At 38.2% G+C, this 20,744-nt stretch overlaps 1 protein-coding gene across 1 annotated transcript in view; it reads right to left on the reverse strand.

Annotated features, from left to right (window-relative positions):
- The window catches only part of LOC111864563 (PR domain zinc finger protein 10), a 44,939-nt gene extending 24,195 nt beyond the window's left edge, over window positions 1-20,744 (reverse strand). The window contains exons 1-7 of the mRNA XM_023851913.2: window positions 20,470-20,744; window positions 20,144-20,221; window positions 19,563-19,709; window positions 16,208-16,521; window positions 14,120-14,207; window positions 11,705-13,791; window positions 4,937-5,113 (exon numbers count right to left, since the gene is read on the reverse strand). Coding sequence (XP_023707681.1) covers window positions 4,937-5,113; window positions 11,705-13,791; window positions 14,120-14,207; window positions 16,208-16,521; window positions 19,563-19,709; window positions 20,144-20,165 — 2,835 coding nt within the window. The 5' untranslated portion in view covers window positions 20,166-20,221; window positions 20,470-20,744. The remainder of the gene's footprint in view (window positions 1-4,936; window positions 5,114-11,704; window positions 13,792-14,119; window positions 14,208-16,207; window positions 16,522-19,562; window positions 19,710-20,143; window positions 20,222-20,469) is intronic.

Below are 20,744 nucleotides of genomic sequence, written 5' to 3' on the forward strand. Positions count from 1 at the left end.
TATGTGCAGTGTAACAGCTACATGAGAGAGATACATATGATAATGGCCATTTACAGCCGAAACATGTAGTGTAGAAGAAAAGAAGACAAAAGAACTACAATAAATTGTTGTACTTAGGACGGAGTTTGTGTCATACACAATCCATTCTGTTTGTCACTGGTCCTTCTTTATGATGTTTTTGATGTATGGCTTAGGGGGAACCTCATATCATTGTTGAAGTTATCATAGTGCAGCCAAATCTTAATAGCCTTCTTCATTAAGAAGCCCATTCATTCATTCATTCATTCATTCGTTAATCCTGCAGATCATGATACAATGATATTGGACAAGTCTTTCAGCTAATATACATCATTAAATTATAACAATCTTTATACTAAAAATTATATAAGATATACAACATTTTATACATTATATACTATATACTTCTGCTTATATCAGTAGCCAATATTCGAGAATTCATCGTTCAAATAGTCCTCCATTGAGTAATAGCACCTCTGAATAAGTAACTTCTTCAATTCCCTTGTGAACTGATTCTTGTTTTCTATTTCTTTTATGTTGTTAGGCAATTTGTTGTAAAAGATACAGCCAGCTACTGAAGGATTACTATTATAAAGTTCTAAGTTGTGTCCATATATATGATAGTCTTTATTATTTCTTGTGTTACATGTATGTATTTGTTCATTCACTGTGCAGTTACACTTTTTTTTTACATATAGAATTGTTTCTTGTATATATAGTGAGTATACTGTTAATATCGTTAGATTCCTAGAGCTATCCCTGCACGATTCAAGATGTTTTAGCCCTGCAATGTATCTTACTGCCCTTTTTTAGGAGTACAAAAATTCTTCTAGTGAGGGTCTTAGCACTATGTCCCCATACTATTATTCCATAAGACATATGAGGATAGATCAAACCATAATACAGCATTCTTCTTTCATTTAAATTGAGTATTTTAGATAGCCTGTTAATTATGAACAGGATACGGCTAATTCTACTGCAGGTTCTTTCAATATGTAATTCCCAGCTCAAGGTACTATCTATTACTACCCCCAGGAAATTTGTGCTTTTTACATTTGATATTTCCCTGTTCTTTATTAGGATTTTTAGATTACTTTCCTGCCTGCATTGTTTTGTCTGGAAGAGTATATAGTAAGAATACACCCTGCTGTTCTGGCCAGTACCATGATGTCTTAAATTTATCTGATGGCTCTGTTTTGATACTGTAATCTGCTGCTGCTGATTCATGCATTACATATGATTATTATATGTCATTCTGATGGTGAAGCCCATCTGTCCAACATACACCTTGCTTCATTCACATGGAATAAAGTGCATGAAGCCAAGGTCACCTTTCAAGAAATGAGCACTCTTTTCAGTTAGAACATACACAGTTTTGATGCCGAAGCTTGCTAGAACCCTACTGATTCTGTTCCAGGTGGTCTGCATACAGGGTACAGCACCCATCCCAGTACGCTTCTCCTGCTGTGAAAGTGACTTCGATCCAGAGTTCACAGTCTGGTGCATGTCTACTGTACTGCATCCATTCCATATGAAAGTCCTCCTGAGATCCAGGAGTTCTTCATCTCAGCTCTTATGACCACACAGGATCTGGGCTCATCAGGTAAGTGTTGAGAGAACATTACAAATCTGCTTAGTTGGGGGTGGAATCCAACTGGGTCCACTCGGCGTGGTGGTCACTGATTGGCCTATTGTACCTGCCCTGGGTGATTATGATGATGGAGAATTTGGTGGAATGAAGATTTGCAGCGCCACTTTGTCCACCACAAATCCCACTTGACCAGACCCGGGATCGAACCCGGGCTGCGGTGGTGGGAAGCCAGCGACTAACCGCTTGAGCTATAGCACGATGATGGCCCCATCCATCTGACCACAGTGAAGGAGGGCACAGAGATCAGGCTACACACTAATAACTTCAACAGGCATACAGAATTTCCTCCAAGCCTTTCATGGCACCTTACCATAACCATGACTATACAAGGGAGAGCTGTCAGAAAATATCCCAAGGAAGGACCAATGACAAGCAATATGGACTGTGATGACTGACTGCCTGGCTTCCCTTACTGTTTGCCCAGCAGTCCACAATGGGACATGACACCACTGAACGTAATTCGCTAATCCCCTGGTGGAATGTGCTGGAAGGACAAGAGCATATTCACTGAGTCTAAACAGGATGTGCAGCATTGGCACTCAACATATTAATCCCTGATGATGGATACAAGATGGTCTACAAAATGGATATTAACTCCATACCAACATAGATGATTACCTAAGAAGACTTCACAGCACAGGCATTATGAAAGCTTATAATCATATAGAGATAGGACTTTTTCATAGCTCATGTCAGGCCATGTTACTTAATGATTTGCAAATGAGAAATGTCTTACCCGAGTTCATTCTAAAAATGCCACCACAGGTGCCAAAAAATTCAGTCTGTGACTTCTGATTGCATAATGTGCAGAAAACAATATAACTTCTTAAAAGAAAACAGCATAAGAGGTGAGGAATCATGGGTCTAGAGCTGTAACATGAAACTATGCAGTAATTATTCGACAGAAATCCCTTTCTTCACCATAATCAAGAGACACGCAAAAAATGCAAAGCAAAACCAAGGTAACGTTAACTGCTTCATTAAATTATAAAGGCATTGTGCCTCATGAGTATGTTCCCAACATTTATATTTACAAGAGTCAAGATGCCTCCATGATACAGTGCATTTTGAATACCTGTCAAATTGGAAACCTGACGAGCAGATAATTCAGCGCGACAATGCATCTCCCAACTCAGCCCAACTTAAACAGTGAGTTTTAGCTAAACACAATATTCCACAAGTGAGACAGCATCCTGCTTCCTGTGACACTTTCTCATTCCCTAACTAGAAATCTTGAAAGTAAAAGATTTGATGATCAAGACACAAGAGAATACAGTGCAATAGAGCAACTTTTGGACAGAGTCTGAAAGCTGTATGAGGCATTGGTGGGAGTGGTGCGACAAGCAGATTACAATAAAGCTCCTATCCTCATAAGCACTATTACAGCATTTTAGTTTTCTTATTTTGCATATCTAGTCTCAGTACTTTATTATCAGAACTCAAAGGTATGCCAAAATTTTTTTAAACCTTAACATGTATGGTTAAAGGTATAGGCCGCTTTACTCCTGGGGAAAGAGCCCCCAGTACCTATTGGATATGAGGTTGGGTGGACCCCAGAGCTGGTCTGCATGACATGGAGAACTGAAAATTCTTGACCCCACTGGGACATGAACTCCGACCCCTCGGTTGTCTAGTCAGTATCCAGTTGCCATACCAACCGCGCTTTAATATGTAAAATTTAAAATCATATTTGAAAAGCAAATGGTTATATTTTATGCTCTTTGAGCTAAAAACATCTGAACATTTTCATTTCTGACATACTTAAATTTATGCACAGGTGAAGAAACATTGCCTGCCACTAAATGAGAAAAGAACCCACACTCTTGCTGATAATTCATGACACAACTTCGATGCAAATGAGATTCTGTTCCAAACAGCATGCATGGTATTCATACATAAAAAGAAAAACTGTTGTTAGCTTCTTGTTCAGCTGTAGGTATGGTGTGATACAAGTACAATTATACCAGTGGCGTAGCATGACTACCGAAAGCAGGGAAGCAACTTTATATACGTGTATATAAATTTTTTCTATATATCCTATAGTTTCTATCTTCTATTTAAAAGAAAACAGCTAATAGTTTAATATGTATTCTAAATTTAAGGTAATATATTAAAATAACACATAATTATCAACACAATTTTATAGCCATCAAATGAGAGGGCTGTGAACCTGGAATATAATTAATGCTTACTTTATTGTTTATAATTCAGCTCGATTCTTCTGTTTTTCTTGGCAAACAGATCAATAACCTCATCTAGAAAAATGGGTTTGGACTGCAGTTTGTTTAGGAAGGACTTTTCAATGTTCATCAAAGCCAGTGATGACAACCTATCCTGGTTCTGCGAATTTCTAGTAAGCACGCTTAACTGCAAGGTCACAGATTATTCTACTGCAAACTGTGCCTTACATCTGACAACATTGCTGGAAGCACGAAGCTGGTAGCATACCATAGCGCATAGCTCACTTACACACAACACTGACATTGAGTCAGCCAGTTAACCCAGGGGAGGGTGGAAGCGAAAGACCTGCTGCTTCCGCGGGTGTTGCAGTTTAAATTTCCCTGCATTTTGGAAGAAAATAACTGATCTATCCTGATAAATTGTCTATGTAACACATTAAAACTTGCAATATTCTCATTATATGTAATATATGTTCTCAGATTAATTAATATTTTGAAGTATGAAATATTTTTTTGAAATTGAAAAATTGCCAGAAATGTTCTTGGTTGCTTTTCTATAGGGAAGCAATGCTTCCACCACATCCATGTACCCTACGCCCCTGAATTATACTGTGGTCTCAAATGGACCTGAAGTACCAGCCCCTGATGAGTACGACAGGCCAATCACTTGCAAGGAAAAACCAAAGTGCTCCGAGGAAAACCTGCCCTATTACTGTTCTGTCCATCACATATCCTACACAGATTACATCGAAACTGAAGCTAGGCCACTAGACCACTATGATGAGAAGTCAGCAATTAACAGCCTGAGCTATGACGCACGCACGCACGTGCGCACACACGCACACACAAAATATGCCATGATTAGAAGTAGTTTCCAGACTGACGGAAAAATGTTTATGATCTTACAGATCACAGATTCCAGTCTCAATATTTTAATGACAGCTGCTACAGAAACATGGGGAATTCCTGTTTTATGTTATTTGGAGATCTTTACTGTCTTTTCTGCCTATAGGACACATAAAGTTCATAGTTTTACATACATCATTTCAGTAATATTTCAAACAATTCTTGGGGAAATTAACAATACCTTGAGATGGTGAAGGATATCTGGGGTTGTACTGAAGTGTCGACCACAAACACCACAGTCTAATGCGCCATCATCTTGGGCAGCATGTAATGCCACATGGCGTCGATGACTAAGTGGCGAGCCATATTCTCTGCCACAACGATCACAGCGCCATCGTGCACGGACCACACTATGAACCTACAAATGTTTGAAAACATATATGTATGTGTATATATATATACACACATTTAATTGAACCCCATTTAATGGTCGTTGATTTAAGTGCTTCCCTCACTTAACATTCAGTTTCAATGAACCCAAGTCAACAATCTCAGTGTTAAATTACCTCCATTTAAGATTTTCCTCAGTTCCCTGTTCAAATCCACTGATCTCAAAAGACACCTAACATGGGGGTTTCACTGTGTACATCTTTACTGTTTTTCAACTTGTATGCAATTTGACACTTTATTTAGATTACATTGTTCTTTGACACTTTGGTGTGTTCCATATTTGATAAGGATGACAAACTGTTTAAAAGAATATTCACAGGACTTGCTTTTTAAAATTCTATACCAGTCAGCCCCTATTATACAAACTCTAGAGTACAGGGAAATTTCTGAACATTGTTAGTTATGAAACTGGTCAGGAAGTGATATTATGGTCTCTGTCCACTCATCAGTCTCCAAAAAAACCCCAAATTGGACCATATTTTGATCCAGTCAATCAAACTCATTTTCTTATCATTCTCCCAACTATACCTAGGTATCCCTCAGAGCTGCAATCTGAAACCTGTAAACATATACTTAAACACCAATCATCTGAATGTGATAAAATATAAAGTGCTTCCACTGGGATCTGATGTCTCCATTGTTTTGTGCATGAGAAGAAAATGATTTAAATAGAAGCACAAGTTATTTTCATTCCTCAAATGTATGCAATAATGGCATTAAAATTATTTCAACAAAAGTATTAATTACGTTCATTAATCACTGTAGGCAACAATTTCATTTCTTATTTCCAAATGTAAATACCCTATGGAAATTGCAACCATATACACTTATCATGTTTCTAGTTCATCTTCTTTAAATTTTTTACTGCATGCACTTTCTTTACCTCTTTGGTACTCGTAATAACTTTATCTACAAGAAAAAAACTTCACAGCATTACAAAGTAAAATATAAATTACATTTTAACCATTCTTCTAAGTTAACAGCAAATGCCTTTCAGTACTTTAATATAATCTGTTTCAATTAACTAACTCCGTCAGACAAAGTCCTTCTTGCAAAGCTAGTACTTGCTCAATCAGTCAATTCTTCTTCTTTGATGAAACCTGAAGATTCATTACCATGTCCACAAAACCCTTTCTTAAGCCACATGAATACAACCCACAACCTTACATCCTATTTCTTTAAGATCAATTTAATACTATCCTATCATGTCTATGTCCTCAAAACCCCTCTTAGCTTCAGCTTTTTAGAATGAAATGTATGATTAATCAGCATATTTGCAGCTACCCTCTATATCTTAAGCACGTACCTTTGATCTGATTATGTGCCATGCTGTGGTCACATATGACTCACAGAGTTAGCTTTCAATGGGCAAAAAGGTAAGACTGTACCCAAATTAAGATTATTTTTGGAATAATCTGAAGCATTACACTGTGTCGTGAAGTGCAAGAATTAAATGAGTATATGCTTCCACAACAATCTTGTAACTTGGCCTGTAATATTAGTAAATACTGCAAAGCAACCATCATGCTCCCTTTAAACTTGGTATGGCTGGGTGACAACACAAAATCAGTTGCATACCAAAGCTGGAATGACATACAGATATTTTCTGTAATTTACTTGCAGTTTTTTTGCCATCTTCCAGAATTTCATGTATGAATGTGTTCCTTGCTTTAACAAAGAAAGCAAAAGTCTTGGCTTTGAAATCAGCTACATCCAGTGTGGATCTTCCCATACATCCTCCCCATCCCTCAGCTCCGACAAATTAACTACTCTGTAACTGCTGAGAATACTTAGGCCCCCACCATGCAATATGGAAGCTCAGAGGTACCACAAATGAAGGTACAAAACAAGTAAAAAAGTAAAAGTAAAGCTATCCCTGTACCATACCATGAAGACCCATAGGGTTGTGAGACATTGAGGGTCCCACATTATCTAGACAATCGGCTCAAAGATGGCGGTAAGGTTGTCAGCCTTACGCGCCGGCTGTGCTTTACTTCCTAGGAAAATTATTTAATTAATTCCTGGTACTCATTCCTGTTAGAGGCTGAGGTGACCCCAGGGCCATAGTGCAGCTGGAAGGATTAGGTGAACTGAAAAAAATCCAATGACCTCATTGGGACTTGAACCTGTGACCTTCCGGCATGTAGCATTAGTGCCTCAACCAACTACGCTACCATGTGCCCCCCAAATGATGGTATCAGGGGGAAAAAAAATGTTCTATGTGAAACTGCACTGCAGTTATCTGAGAGCTACCTAGAATCATTCAACAATTAAGGTAGCAGAGCCTGAGGCTACTGATGTTAATTCAGGCCATGGAGATTCTGACTGAGAGGAAACCTGATAAATTAAATTTCTCTTCGGTAATGCCCCAATAAATCAATTAATAGCCAACACAAAGTGTGCTTAAGCATTATGGCTACCTTACTATCCTGTCTCATATTGTTTTAATTTCTGACACAGTTCATGCTGACAATTTGGAAACCAGATCTCCTTCATACAGCACCTGAGGGATTTCTAGGAATAATATACAAGCACAGCAATGAGTTCATCCAATTTCTCCTCAGAGCGCACTCAGATTTTTGACTCACTCTTTTTTGTTCAGTACCAACACTGTCTTCATAACATCCTGGATCTTATACTTAGAGCAAACTCATTTTTCATATAAGAACTGTATATGAAACTTGTTCCAATATGTACCTTGAAACTGTCATTTCAAGACAAGAATAATGAGGATGACTAAATGTCTTAGTAACATGCGACAGGGACTACAGTCGGACAGCATATAATGCATAAGCTCACTCACTTCATGGTAGCAGTTCGATGATTTACTGGGGTGATGATGAAGAAAAACTGTAATATGTACAGGTTCTTGGCTTAAGGAGTCAACTCAAGTTGACATGAGTAGTATCTGCCTCTCACAAGTGATCAGATAACAGTTTTCAGGAAGCTCTCAGATGTTAACACTACAGTACAGACATGTGCAGTCTAGAATTTTCAAGATAGAATTGAGATAAAAAGTCTCAAGTTCAAAGTTAATTTATCATTCTCAAAGAATTTGCTGATAGCTATTTTAGGTTTGTGCAACAGGGTCATGTCAAAAGGAATCAGCATCATATTAGCCTAAAATGAGTCCCCCTCCCTTTTAAAGGTTGGTCATCATGAATTTGAAAGATATACAGAATGTTAAAAAAGGGTTACAGGCTTTAACGGGATATAGTACTTCCTTAAATGAGCAAAAATTCCCAGTCAACTTATGTCCACAAGCCAGTGCCTACTGAGGTATGCGTGATGTTCGTGTGATTTCTACAGATGCTCTGTGTGGTTCCCATGCATTTCAACAGAACTTTCAGCTCTTCATTACACAGAGGTGCATACTCCTTGGATCTCCTGACAGGCATTCTATACTCATTCCTCTAATATTTCTAAGTCATTAATCGGTGCTGAATATGCCACAGTCTTCAGGTGTCCCCACAGAAAAATTCCAGAGGATAAAGGTCAGAGGATCATGCAGGCCAGCTGTCTAGGCATCTGCATCCTATCCAATGCTCACCAAAAGTCTGGTTCAGATGCTATCTCACAATGCTGAGAAAATGAGGCAGTGCCCCATCATACATGAACCACATGTGTTCTTGATGATGGCGCACATATTCCAGCTGTACTGGTAAATCATTCACAGAAAAACAATGGCATTCTGCTCCTATTAGTCTGCTAGGTAAGATCAGCTGCCCACCCAGTTAATGGTGGTAAATTGATGTTGATGCCTTGATGCCACGGTGGTGTGGAGATTGTCATCCACCCAGACATGGGTATTAAAGAAAGTTCATAATACTGTTTCTTGCAAACCCCGCCTCATTAGTTAACAGACTATTAGCTGCAAACTGTGTGTTTACAGTACATTTTGCGAGAAGCCATTTGTAAAACACCACCCTTGCACAATGGTCAAGAGTGGGGGCATGCACTTGCTGGATGTGTTATGGGTAAAGTACTGCTCATGAAGAATTATCCAGACAAGTGGAACACTGATACCTTCAGCAGCTTCAATTCTTTGCACACTGGTTCTAGAATCTTCTTCCACTCTTCTCAATATGTGAACTTTCACATCCTGTGTTTGAACTGATCAAGACCTTCCGTGATCCAATTCCTGTGAAGCAAAGGTCCCAGATTCACTCAGTTACTGGTGAAGTTTGGTGAATAATTCATGGGATGGGATTCTGCACTGTAGATAATGTTCTGCATAGAGGTGACATGCTTCATGAGAGCTTCCACTGGCATGGCCATACAAGAAATGAATGGCTGCCATTTCCCGAACAGAGCAAGTAATAAGATACCATTACAAGAGCACTAAACAGATTTCAAATCAAATAAGTATCATGACACCAATTATGAATGCCTTTTCCCTAGAAGTACATAAGCAATGTATCTACTGAGTCTACCCAGTCAATCAAAACACACAACAGAAAGGTAAACGAATGTACATGATGGACACTGACCTTCTCTTAATGCACACTGCAGTGTTCTCCTAGTATTCAATCAGATGAAAGACTCACCCATACCTCGGCAGGCATTGATTTCTGGACATTTGTTCCATCTTTGCACGGTAGGCTTCTGCCTTTTCTGGGTTGGTCCTTCTCGCAGCCTCCATAATGGCCACCATTTCCAGTGCTTGTTATTGTTCCATGGTGTGGTAGTGTAACTACACAATTCAATCTTCACTCCACTAATTGATCAATCCATTACGATCCAATCGATCAAATCCAACCAATTCTGACAGCAAAATGTCATGAATTTAAAGTTGTAACCACTTTCTGACACCAAATTGTCATGTATAAGAGACTGCATGACAAATGATTGTGGGTTCTAGATTTGATGATTGGATTTATTGGACATGTCTATTACAATTATACTTGATTATAACAGTTCACACATTGAACTCCTTGATAATGAATCTCTCACTGTACTTCCTCTGGTTCTCAGACTGGTCTCTAGTCTGTAGCCTTCTACTACTCAGTATGACTCACTCCTTATGTGTCCTTTCATAACTTGGTGCGGACCGCAGACAGGGCACCATGTCTCACAGTTCCTGTTATTCTATGTATCAGTTGCCATGGTAATTCGTTTCTGCGGGAACAATGCTGGCCTAGCTGTTGTCTAGCAACAGACATCTCTGTTGTGCTTTTCTGACTGCATACTTCCGGCTTTCAGGCATCATGTCACAATCTCATAATATTTTCATAGTTTAGAAATGGGCAAGGAGAAGGCAACATAAATCCATATTTCCTTGTTATATGCATCTATGCTTTTAAATTTTTAAAGGATTTCCAGCCTACCTTTGGAAGGAATGCGTAAACATGAAAACCAAAGGCTGTCTCTTTACCAGTACAGTTTAAATCAGCATAGCTCTGGACTGAATAACTAAAATGAAAGCAACCGTGTGTCTGTTATGAAATGTATTTCTCATTATTTCTGTTCTTTTAATTTCCACATTTTTGGTCACTCAATCAACAACTCTTTCTGCTGATGTCAGAGTACGTGAATTTCTGAAATCAAAACTATAATTTCAATCTGTATAGCTCCCATGCACAACGTGCTAGAAAGGTGGAACTTCTACCATCATAACAGCTGGAATTTTGCTGTCTAAATGACTGCTCCATGCAAGACACACAGCATGGCACCTGCCATCTATGCAACTTTTCTCCATTGCATGTGCTCAGGTGGAAAGTTGTGACTGGTTTTCTTCAAGTTTTTGCAGTATGGTGAGTAATAGTTTGAAGCATTTTTCTATCAAAATCTCAGCACTATGATGCAAATACAATATAATACTAGTTCCCACTAAACTATTTAGAGTTATATTGCTGAAGAAAAAACTACTCAGGGCAGATTAAACCACTGCACATAAAACTTCCCACGCAAGTGGTTAAAAGGAAATAATTTATAATTATCAGTCACATTTCAATTAACCATAACTTCATTTTGAAGAATTACATGACTTTTGCAAACATAACTATCTATAATCTCCTGTGCATCCCATTTGTAAGATCAGCAATCTAGCAGTCCCAAATTGTAAATGTAATGCGATACTTTGCTTATTGGAGTTTTAACACTCACCTTGCTGCAAGAAATGGCGTCCCAAGTGATAAAATCTTAATTCAGCTATAACCTCAGTCATACAGGACATGTAAGGCTGTTTTATCTGTCATGGCACCTTTCACACATTGACTATTTCCTACTGACAGTTTGAATAGGTGTCCTTTCAAGTGACAGTGACCTTAAGTACCTCTACTATCCCAACTGGTTACTAATTAGGTTAAGTTCCCTAGTTCTGCTAGAAGAGGGTTCCCAGAGGATGTTCTTCGTATGTTTTTGATGAGGTATGGACTTCCAGTACTTTTGGTGTTCTCTGTTCATCAGTCCCTTATGAAAGAATTAAATACCACATACTTGTACATGGACTGAAAAATATTTTGCAACTTTGAAATCATTTTTAAGTCTATGTTCATTTTATTGTCATTACACTGATCAAGTATGATACACAGTCTTAAAGGCTCTCACTTCAACTCACCTTCGCATGATTCTGGAGGTGATCCTTGCGATGGAAGCTGCGATCACAAGCATTACAGCGATACCGACGTTCAGAATCTGAAGAGTGGATCAATGCATGGCGTACTAGTTTGAACTTTGATGAAAACGCTTTGTTGCATTCAGAACACGCAAATGGACGCTCACCTGTATGTGAATACATGTGCTGACTTAGCTTCCCAGGACTACCGAACACTTTAGAGCAAATTGGGCATATATGGTTTCCTTTTTTCTTCACTCCACTCACACTTGCAACAGCAGACACACCTGGTGTTGCCAATTCTCCCACATTAGAACCAGAACTACTCAACCCTGGATGGGCAGTATACATGTGATTACTTAATCGGCCTGGGCTCACAAACACTTTTGAACACACACGGCATGTATGGCCACTTCTCCTCTTTCCTCCGCCTCCTCTGATGCCTGTAATAACAGATGACATCTCCAATTCCTCAAGGCTGGAACTGGAGCCTATATGAAATTCTATGTGTTGACTTAGCTTTCCTAGACTAATGAATGCTTTGGAGCAAATATGACATATGTGGCTTCCTTTCTTCCTACCATTACCACCACCAGGATTTGGCGACAAACTGCCTGATACTGCTAAACTAGATCCAGTTACACCAGAATGAGATTCCACATGCTGGCTTAATTTCATCAGATTTCTAAACATTGTCAGACGAACTGGACAAGCATAACTCTGCTTCCTAACAACAGCTACAAGTTTTCCTTGTGATGCAGACTCATTTTCCACTGCAAAATCTCCACTGTTACTCTGACTACCACTGCTTCCTTCAATCTGCTTTTCCTGACTAGATTCACTCATACCTCTCTCTTTCTGCCGCTGAATATTCTCATCATTTTTTACATCTTTCTTTGTTTTGGTTCTCTTATCTTCACTTTGTTTTGCTTCTTGTTCATGAAATCTCTTCCCTGCCTGGTCTAATTTTTGATCACCTTCAACAGAACTTGATTCCATTTTATTTCTCAAACTGAGTCGTAAAGTCCTTGGTCTCAAACTACTGCGTAGTAACATAAATGCATTCCTGCTAGAGGATGGTGTTGTCAAGGTCTCCAAAGTAGGCCTTCTTTTGGGTTTGGGAACATCATCACCAATTATATGCAAAGTTGTACTTGATAAGGTTGACGAACTCCCCACTGCACTGACTGAGGAAATATCTATATTCCTCTTGTCCGCTTTTTCTGTTGCATAATGAAATTCACCGGTACTTACTAAGGCACTATCATCACTAAATTGTGATTTAAGTATGTGAACATCTGAATAAAGTGGCGGAGACAGCTGCTCATTGGAAATGGCTCTTCCTGCACTTAATGAAGGCTCAACTATGTGTCTTGTATAAGTAGCTGGGGTATTTCCCCTTTCACTGGTACATAATGCTTCAACCAATGGGCTGGACTGTGAACTATACTGTTTCCGAGATGCAACACTGCGCACGCCAGAACTCAGAACACTTTCAGGAAGTGCACGAGAAATGCTTTCAGAAACACTGGTGCCAGTTCTGCTGGATGTGACACTAGTTACATGATGCAACATGGGTTCCAAAATACTTTCAAACATTACGGGGACATTACTTCTTGGAGATCCTGAACCTGTCCCTCCCATGGTTTGGGCATCCTGCACATAACTTGAATCATGCGGAAGATGAGTCATTAAACTTTTAGAAGACTCTGGAATTGTAAGGGTTTCCACTGAAACATCAGTACTTGCTGGTTTACTTGCTGTGCAAGAAACTGCACTACCACCACTTGCTGACGGTGAAACTGAGGATGACTGAGTCTCTGAACTACTTGCAGCTTCGATCCCAGACGTGGTGCATAGTGCTATCTCATGGTGGTATTTTGAAACTTCCTTGCCTGCTTTCCTCGTTCTCCCTTCCTGCTGCCTTGGTGTACCAGGGACACTTCTTGATGGTCTAGCAGCCTGTCTTCCACGTAGCAAAGGAGATGGACAGGTACAACATGAGCGCTGCTGCTGACAAAGAGGGCAAACCCTTGGACGCAACTGTCGGACAGTTGGTGGATTCTCTTCTTCCAATATAGAAGGCTCATCTGAAAAAAGAACAGATCAATTATATGTTTGGTAATTCATAAGGACAAGATTTTAAATAATGGACATACGCAGCAAGAGTAATGAAAACTGGAAATTTTATTTGTTGTTTCAGCCAAGATTTTCTTTAATCTTTCCACTGCCAATTCTATATGCAACATCACACTTTTCTCTTGCAATTTTCTAATATCAGTATTTCAGGTTTACACTCCTCTTCTGATTATGGGTAAAAATGTCTTCAAATTGGTTTTGATGTGATACCAGCAACTGATTTACAAGTAATTACTGTTCTTTTCAGAATTCAAAATAAGTTCAAGCAGCCTAAATTACCAGATGGTTTTGCCAAAGGCCTAGTCCCCATAATGGCAGCATATTCCTTGGCATACCACACTCTTAGCTCTTCCCCAGGTGCAATGTCCTGCAAACAAAATAAAGAACAATCTTGACATGACCAATATACATGACATTGGGTGACTTTCTTATTTAGACTCTGAATAGGTCCATTTTATATGAGAATCCTTACAACTGTTATTAGGAAGATTCTGAAAATATTTTGCCTCAAAGTTGACTGAACCGCCTGCCTTCCTACACTGCTGAAGGCTTCTGCCACTTCCAAACTACCAGACAATAACAGCCTACCTTCAGCCTAGCACCAACATTTAGTTGCAAAACAAGTCTAGAATCACTGAAGCTGAGTGCTATCAGTACAAGCCAATGAACTAATTCATGCTCACATGAGCATGCTTTCAGTTTTTGTTTTAATTATGAATGAATATGGCTGTAAATTCATGAACACTTACAATGTATAAGCAATGCTGCCTTAATTCTACCTAAGTAAAAATCAACATATTTCACTTCTGACTGGTAACATATTACGAAAATTTTCAATTTATTATGACATGGGGTAATATTGTTTGAAGATTGCAGTATCACTACAAGTCAACCACTGTATGATTTGCCTGTGGACAAAAAATGAAACTACTTTATGGTGAGTGGTACAAGCAGCAGCAAAGAGTCATTGGTTGACTATACAGGTCATCCCTCCTCTCTGCACTGCTTGTCTGCAACTGTCACCGAGTGTGTTTCAATGGCTATGTGCAACAATTCGGTAAATCAATATAAACAAAATGAGTCAAGGTAACCTATAGTGTCCTCTAATTCAGTTACATTAGATTGTATCTGAATTACGCACTGGAATAATGTTAGTGAAAATGTTGACAATACATGCCTAAAAAATCAGACTGCTATCAATAACGAGCCAAAGGAAATTAGTACTTTTTACTTCATCTATTCTTTATAAACTTTTAACAATACCACATCCAGTAAATTTAGTGCTGGCTTACTTGCCAGCTCAGCCATTTCTCAGCACATTACTAGCTGCATATTTCACAGTAATGAAGGCAGCAGCAATCTACATGTCCAACGAATCACAAATTTTAAATACATGCATTGGATCTTCTTCAGTTGACCTAATCCTTCCAGCTGCACTAGGCCCTGGGGTTTACTCAGCCTCTAACAGAAATGAGTACCAGGAATTAATTAAATAATTTTCCTGGGGAGTAAAGCGCGGCTGGCGTGTAAGGCTGACAACCTTACTGCCACCTTTGAGCCAACTGTCTAGATAATGTGGGACCCTCAGCGTCTCAGAACCCTACGGGCCTTCACGGCCTGGTACAGGGATAGCTTTACTTACTTTACTTTTACCTAATTACAGACGAAAACACTATATACTCAAAGGGCATTCTGAAAGCAAAATATTTTGTTTTGTCAGTGTGTGATAGTACCTGATCTTTGTCAGATATGGCAGTCTGAACAAAGCACTGGTAAATCAGCAATTTCGGAAAATGGAACAAAAGAGTTAAATCAGTGATATATTTACTTTGCTTTGTTTGAAACAGAATGTGTCATTAAGTGTACTGCATTTTAGGTATGGCTGTGCCACAGCTCAGACAGGTAGTCCCTGGTTTCCTACCACAGGAGCATGGGTTCAGTCCCAGGTCAAGTGTGTCGGATTTGTGGCATCTGGACACAGTGGTACTGGGTTGGGTTTTTTCTCAATACTTTGGTTGCCCACACCAACTGTCCATGTTAATTAATCTTCCTATCAGGTGACAATATATAGTCTCAATGCCAACAGCAACATTATGTAACTAACATCCAGGTGTTTTCTAAATGTGATATACAGTACACTGATTTGTTACACATCCTGAACATCATAATCCATGAAATCCAATAGCCACCCACTGACTGTTCCATCTCCCTTCAGTTTTCTGCTTATAACTTTCTTTTGTTCTCATCATAAAGTACTCTACAAATGCTCCTTAACACGAGGTATGCCTTTTATAAAAATATTATTGGTAAGTGGATAAATAAGGCCCATTCTATTTTGTATAATGAAAAAAAAAGGTTCCCTCTTACCTTGATTGTAACAAAGTATATAGCGGCATTATACTGGAATGCAACAAGGTTTTGCTGGTGATGGTCTCTGGCGGGTGCCACCAATACCATCCAGTTACAGTAATCTTCATTGCCTAGCGCCGTGTTTAAACAGACCACTGGCCCTTTGTCACTCGCCCTACCACCTTTAAAAAGGCGAAATTCCAATCTCCCAGCCGTTGCGCTTCCGGCTATGTTACTGGCACTGCTATAAGCATGACCCTTCTTTCTGGGAGCCTGAAGAGGTCCAAATCGTGTTCGACGTTTGATGAATTCTTTGCTGAACACTGACAACCCTGCAGCACAAGAAACTTATAACATTATCAAAATTCAGTGTTTATATTACCAAACTAGCCATCATAAACAGAAAATCATCCCATATACACAATACTCCTTGAATAATGATCCTTGAATTTCATGCCCTGGCAAACTTCAACAATTATTGGACAATAGATACAAGAATAAGATGTCTGAAGTACGAAAAAAACGTGGAAAACCGGAAAAATTCATCATTCATTAACTCTTAAATACATAATAAGTGGTCATATGTGAATCACTGAATTGGTCAGATCTGTAACCAGAGGATAGAACTAAACTTACTCACAATGAACAAATTCAGCTCTGTTTGGTGGTTCATATTCAGATCTCAACTAGGCTACTCCTATGGTGGCCAAGGTTTTCCATCAGCTCCCAATGTTGTATATATTAAACATACCTCAGACATTGGGCAGCTGTGCAACATAGTGTGGCATATTGCTCTGTCAACTCTTTTTTTCTTTCACCAAAACAGTAACTTCAAACAGATCACAGCTACCCCCTTCACATTCCTTCTAAATTATTATTCATATGTTTCTCATCTCATATGATACTAAATAGATAGAGCACCATTAATAATCCAACAACTGCTATAACCACATCATTAGGAATCTACCTTACAAAATTCTCTACAGCACAAGACCTATATGTAACAAACAAAACCCTTTGTAAAGTATAAAATAATGACACAAACTCCGTCCTAAGTGCAACAATTTATTGTAGTTCTTTTGTCTTCTTTTCTTCTACACTACATGTTTCGGCCGTAAATGACCATCATCAGGTGTATACTCTCGCGTAGCTGTTACACTGCACGTAGTTTAAAATTTAAAGAAAATTGTAGCTCCTGATGATGGCCATTTACAGCCGAAACATGTAATGTAGAAGAAAAGAAGACAAAAGAACTACAATAAATTGTTGCACTTAGGACGGAGTTTGTGTCATACATTGTGTAGAGTGTAACAGGATGCTTAAATATAATATTATAAAATAATATATTTACACAGATTATAACCCCTATGACAAGTAACTAGAATCCCCAAGCATTACAATGCTAACACAAAGGCATGCCACTGAACCCTATGCTTAAATTACATCAATTTTATAAACTGCACATACAATGTGTATGAAATCTATGTGATGGATTGCTATTTTGTACATTCCTAGCAATGAAGTTCATGTAATGGGCCACATGCATAATATTTGAAACTGTTCCCTTTACTATATGAAATTGGTCACGGTTATGTTTCTTTGTTATTTCTATCTGGATTAGGCAGAAGTATGATGGTATGATAATGTAACTATAAGGAATGTTTATGACAATTTCAAGTACTAATGGAAGAAATGCCTCTCTGATGTTATAATATCTCAATGTTTTCATGTCTGGTGATAAAAACATCCAATGGCTTGAAAAAATTTCGTGATTTTAGTCCGCAAGCAAACTATACTGACCGAGCAAAAGCCGCTTGTCAGCAAAGTTTAGTGCCAACTTGTGCGGATAGATGGTGTCGTGTGGTCAGCGCAATGAATCCCCACGGCCGTTACTTTCGGATTTCTAGATCAGACCCACTCTTTCCTTGAAATAGCTCCTCACAAGGCTGAGTGCACCCCATTCCAGGCCCAGGCGGTCATCCAATAGCTTGAAATACTGTTATAAATATGTGTGCAGTGTCTTCATGCATGGCCTACACAACCTACGTCCAGTAGATCCACTTTAATGGTATCCTTTATTTTCATCTCAGTTATGATAACATAACATTTATGCCTATTAAATGAATTTCTCAACATATCCATATATTAAATTTTAGGACATAAACCGTTTATTATGTTTTCTGTACGACTCTTCACTGGAACATTTTTAAACAAAGATTAACATACATTTTTGTACCTAAAGTCCTTTCAGTTATGTCGCTTGAATTCTGAAAAGTCAAATACTCCTGACAAACTCACCACTTATTTTTACAGATGTCAAAGATTCCAGTCAGCTGGATAGCTGTGATACTAGCATATAAAGTAAGAGCTATTGCTGATAAAGTACGATTTAACTACTGAAAAAATATATGCTAGAAACTACAGTACAGTCTTGGGGACAACAGAAATGTGTTACTGCACATGCCATTCATATACAGAGAACTTCTGCAAAGTACAAAGATTGGCCCATTAATAATTCGCTAAAACATTTAATTGTACTGAATGCATAACACGACTCAGAGACTAATTAATTTGAATTATATTTCATTTACTACAGTTTATTGTTTTAGGTGCAGTCTTAAGTCATTTCGATGTTCTACTGCATTAGGCAAGGAAAGGGGTTATATTTTAACACGTGGAATTGTTATCAAATGATTATTTTTAATAATCAGTGCACTTCATAATTTAAGTAATATTTATTCTACATTCTATCTATCCTGAATATAAATTCTGCATTACCTAAATGAAAATTTATTACTCCAGAAATTACAAACCTACAACCATATATGAGATGCTGCTTAACTACTGACTGCAATAGTTCTGTGACTACTTAAAAACTGCTCAGTTCATCAATAACCATCAGTGCATGAGAGTGACATTTTCAAATTCTCTGCAACCATGTTTAACATTGTAGAAAAGTTAAGTGTTAATTTCATGTAATACAATTTTACAAATAAAAGCCAAGAGGGAGAGGGGTCACACATCATAGATTCTCTTATCATATCTAACGCAGTTACAAAGTTGCTAATTTCAGTAACCTTGATGTAAGCTACTCACATTTCAATGCAATTATACTAACACTATGTTGTACTGCTTTCATCTTAAGTTATCATAGCAATGACTAACACAGACAAAGATAAACGGCTGTTTAGTAAGTACATAATAAATAGCAATACATAATGTTCAGCCTTTATGACCTGGAACTTACTCATATTTTTCAGCACTTTGCTTACCAACCATGAACCACAAATCAGTTGCCACCATTGGTTTCATCTAGAACAAAATGTCACTTCATCCTAGCAGTGTTCCTTAATTTGCCAACACATACTGTTACCTCGAGTTTTGTCCTCACTGTGTCTGAATTCCAAGATTGTGGGCAATGACTGTTGTGCCCGACTCAATACAGGAGAGTCGGACACAATATGCAGTGCACCATGATGGCTGCATTCCCCAGCATTACTTTGTTCACAATCATCACACCCTGTAATGAACCCATCATGTAATATTCAACCTTCAGGTACAAATATGCAATCACTATACATATGGAATTAATGTCAATGGCTTTCATCAATTATTTCCTTATAGAAAGTGATGCCTACTGCTTTTCACTGTTACATGTTACAGAAACTTTCAGATTTTATAGTGGCACAGAAACACATTGATTAAAATATATCGTAAATTATCCAGAACAATTATTTTTACCTGTATTTATACAATTCTGTACTCAGTGTAGAAAATAAGCTGTGCAGTTCAATGGGAACATTCTCAAGGTCATAACTTTCAACTATTTATGCGAATTCAACAAATTCAAGTGCTTGAATATTAAAAAGGGGATTTCGCGAATCTGTAATTAGGGAAAACCATTAATTAAGTTGGTTATTAATATACTTGTTACCTATACGTGCCGTCACTCACATAAATTGGAATCATCAAACATGTCATGAGTACATTGATTGTAGACGCCATACACAAATGTGGGTCATCATTTATAATCTGTAAAAACGAAAGGAAGAACTCAGTTCCTAAACATTTGAAATACCAAACACTAACATAACCTTGACTTCTAAACACGGTTACTTTCACTGTCACACAAACATGGACAACAAAATACAGTTAAAATTAGGGCACTTTCATACATTTCCCCCATAAATGTCAGTTCAACCTAGATAATGTTACAATGGTGACATAACGCACATCTCTATGACCCGCGAAACTATCAAACCCACGCAAAAACAACTCACGTTCTACATTCTTCACTCTCAAAACTGCAGCTTTCCTTTTAAATTTGTTTTGGTTGCGTCGTAATCTTTGCACGTGAGAACAGACGTTTTTCCGTGATCTACAAACATGGTATCGGAAAAGGTATTTCTTAAAATACTCATTTATACGATCGAATTATTTGTTACTTTGGCTTCGTGACTGATTATGTTGACCTGTCACCTTAAAAACTTAGAATATGACGAAATATTTAAGAAGTGCGCAATAGGTTTCTTCAGACAATACATGTGGTAGACAT

The sequence above is a fragment of the Cryptotermes secundus genome, unplaced genomic scaffold, assembly GCF_002891405.2.
Source record: "Cryptotermes secundus unplaced genomic scaffold, Csec_1.0 scaffold2457, whole genome shotgun sequence".
NCBI classification, from domain to species: domain Eukaryota; kingdom Metazoa; phylum Arthropoda; class Insecta; order Blattodea; family Kalotermitidae; genus Cryptotermes; species Cryptotermes secundus.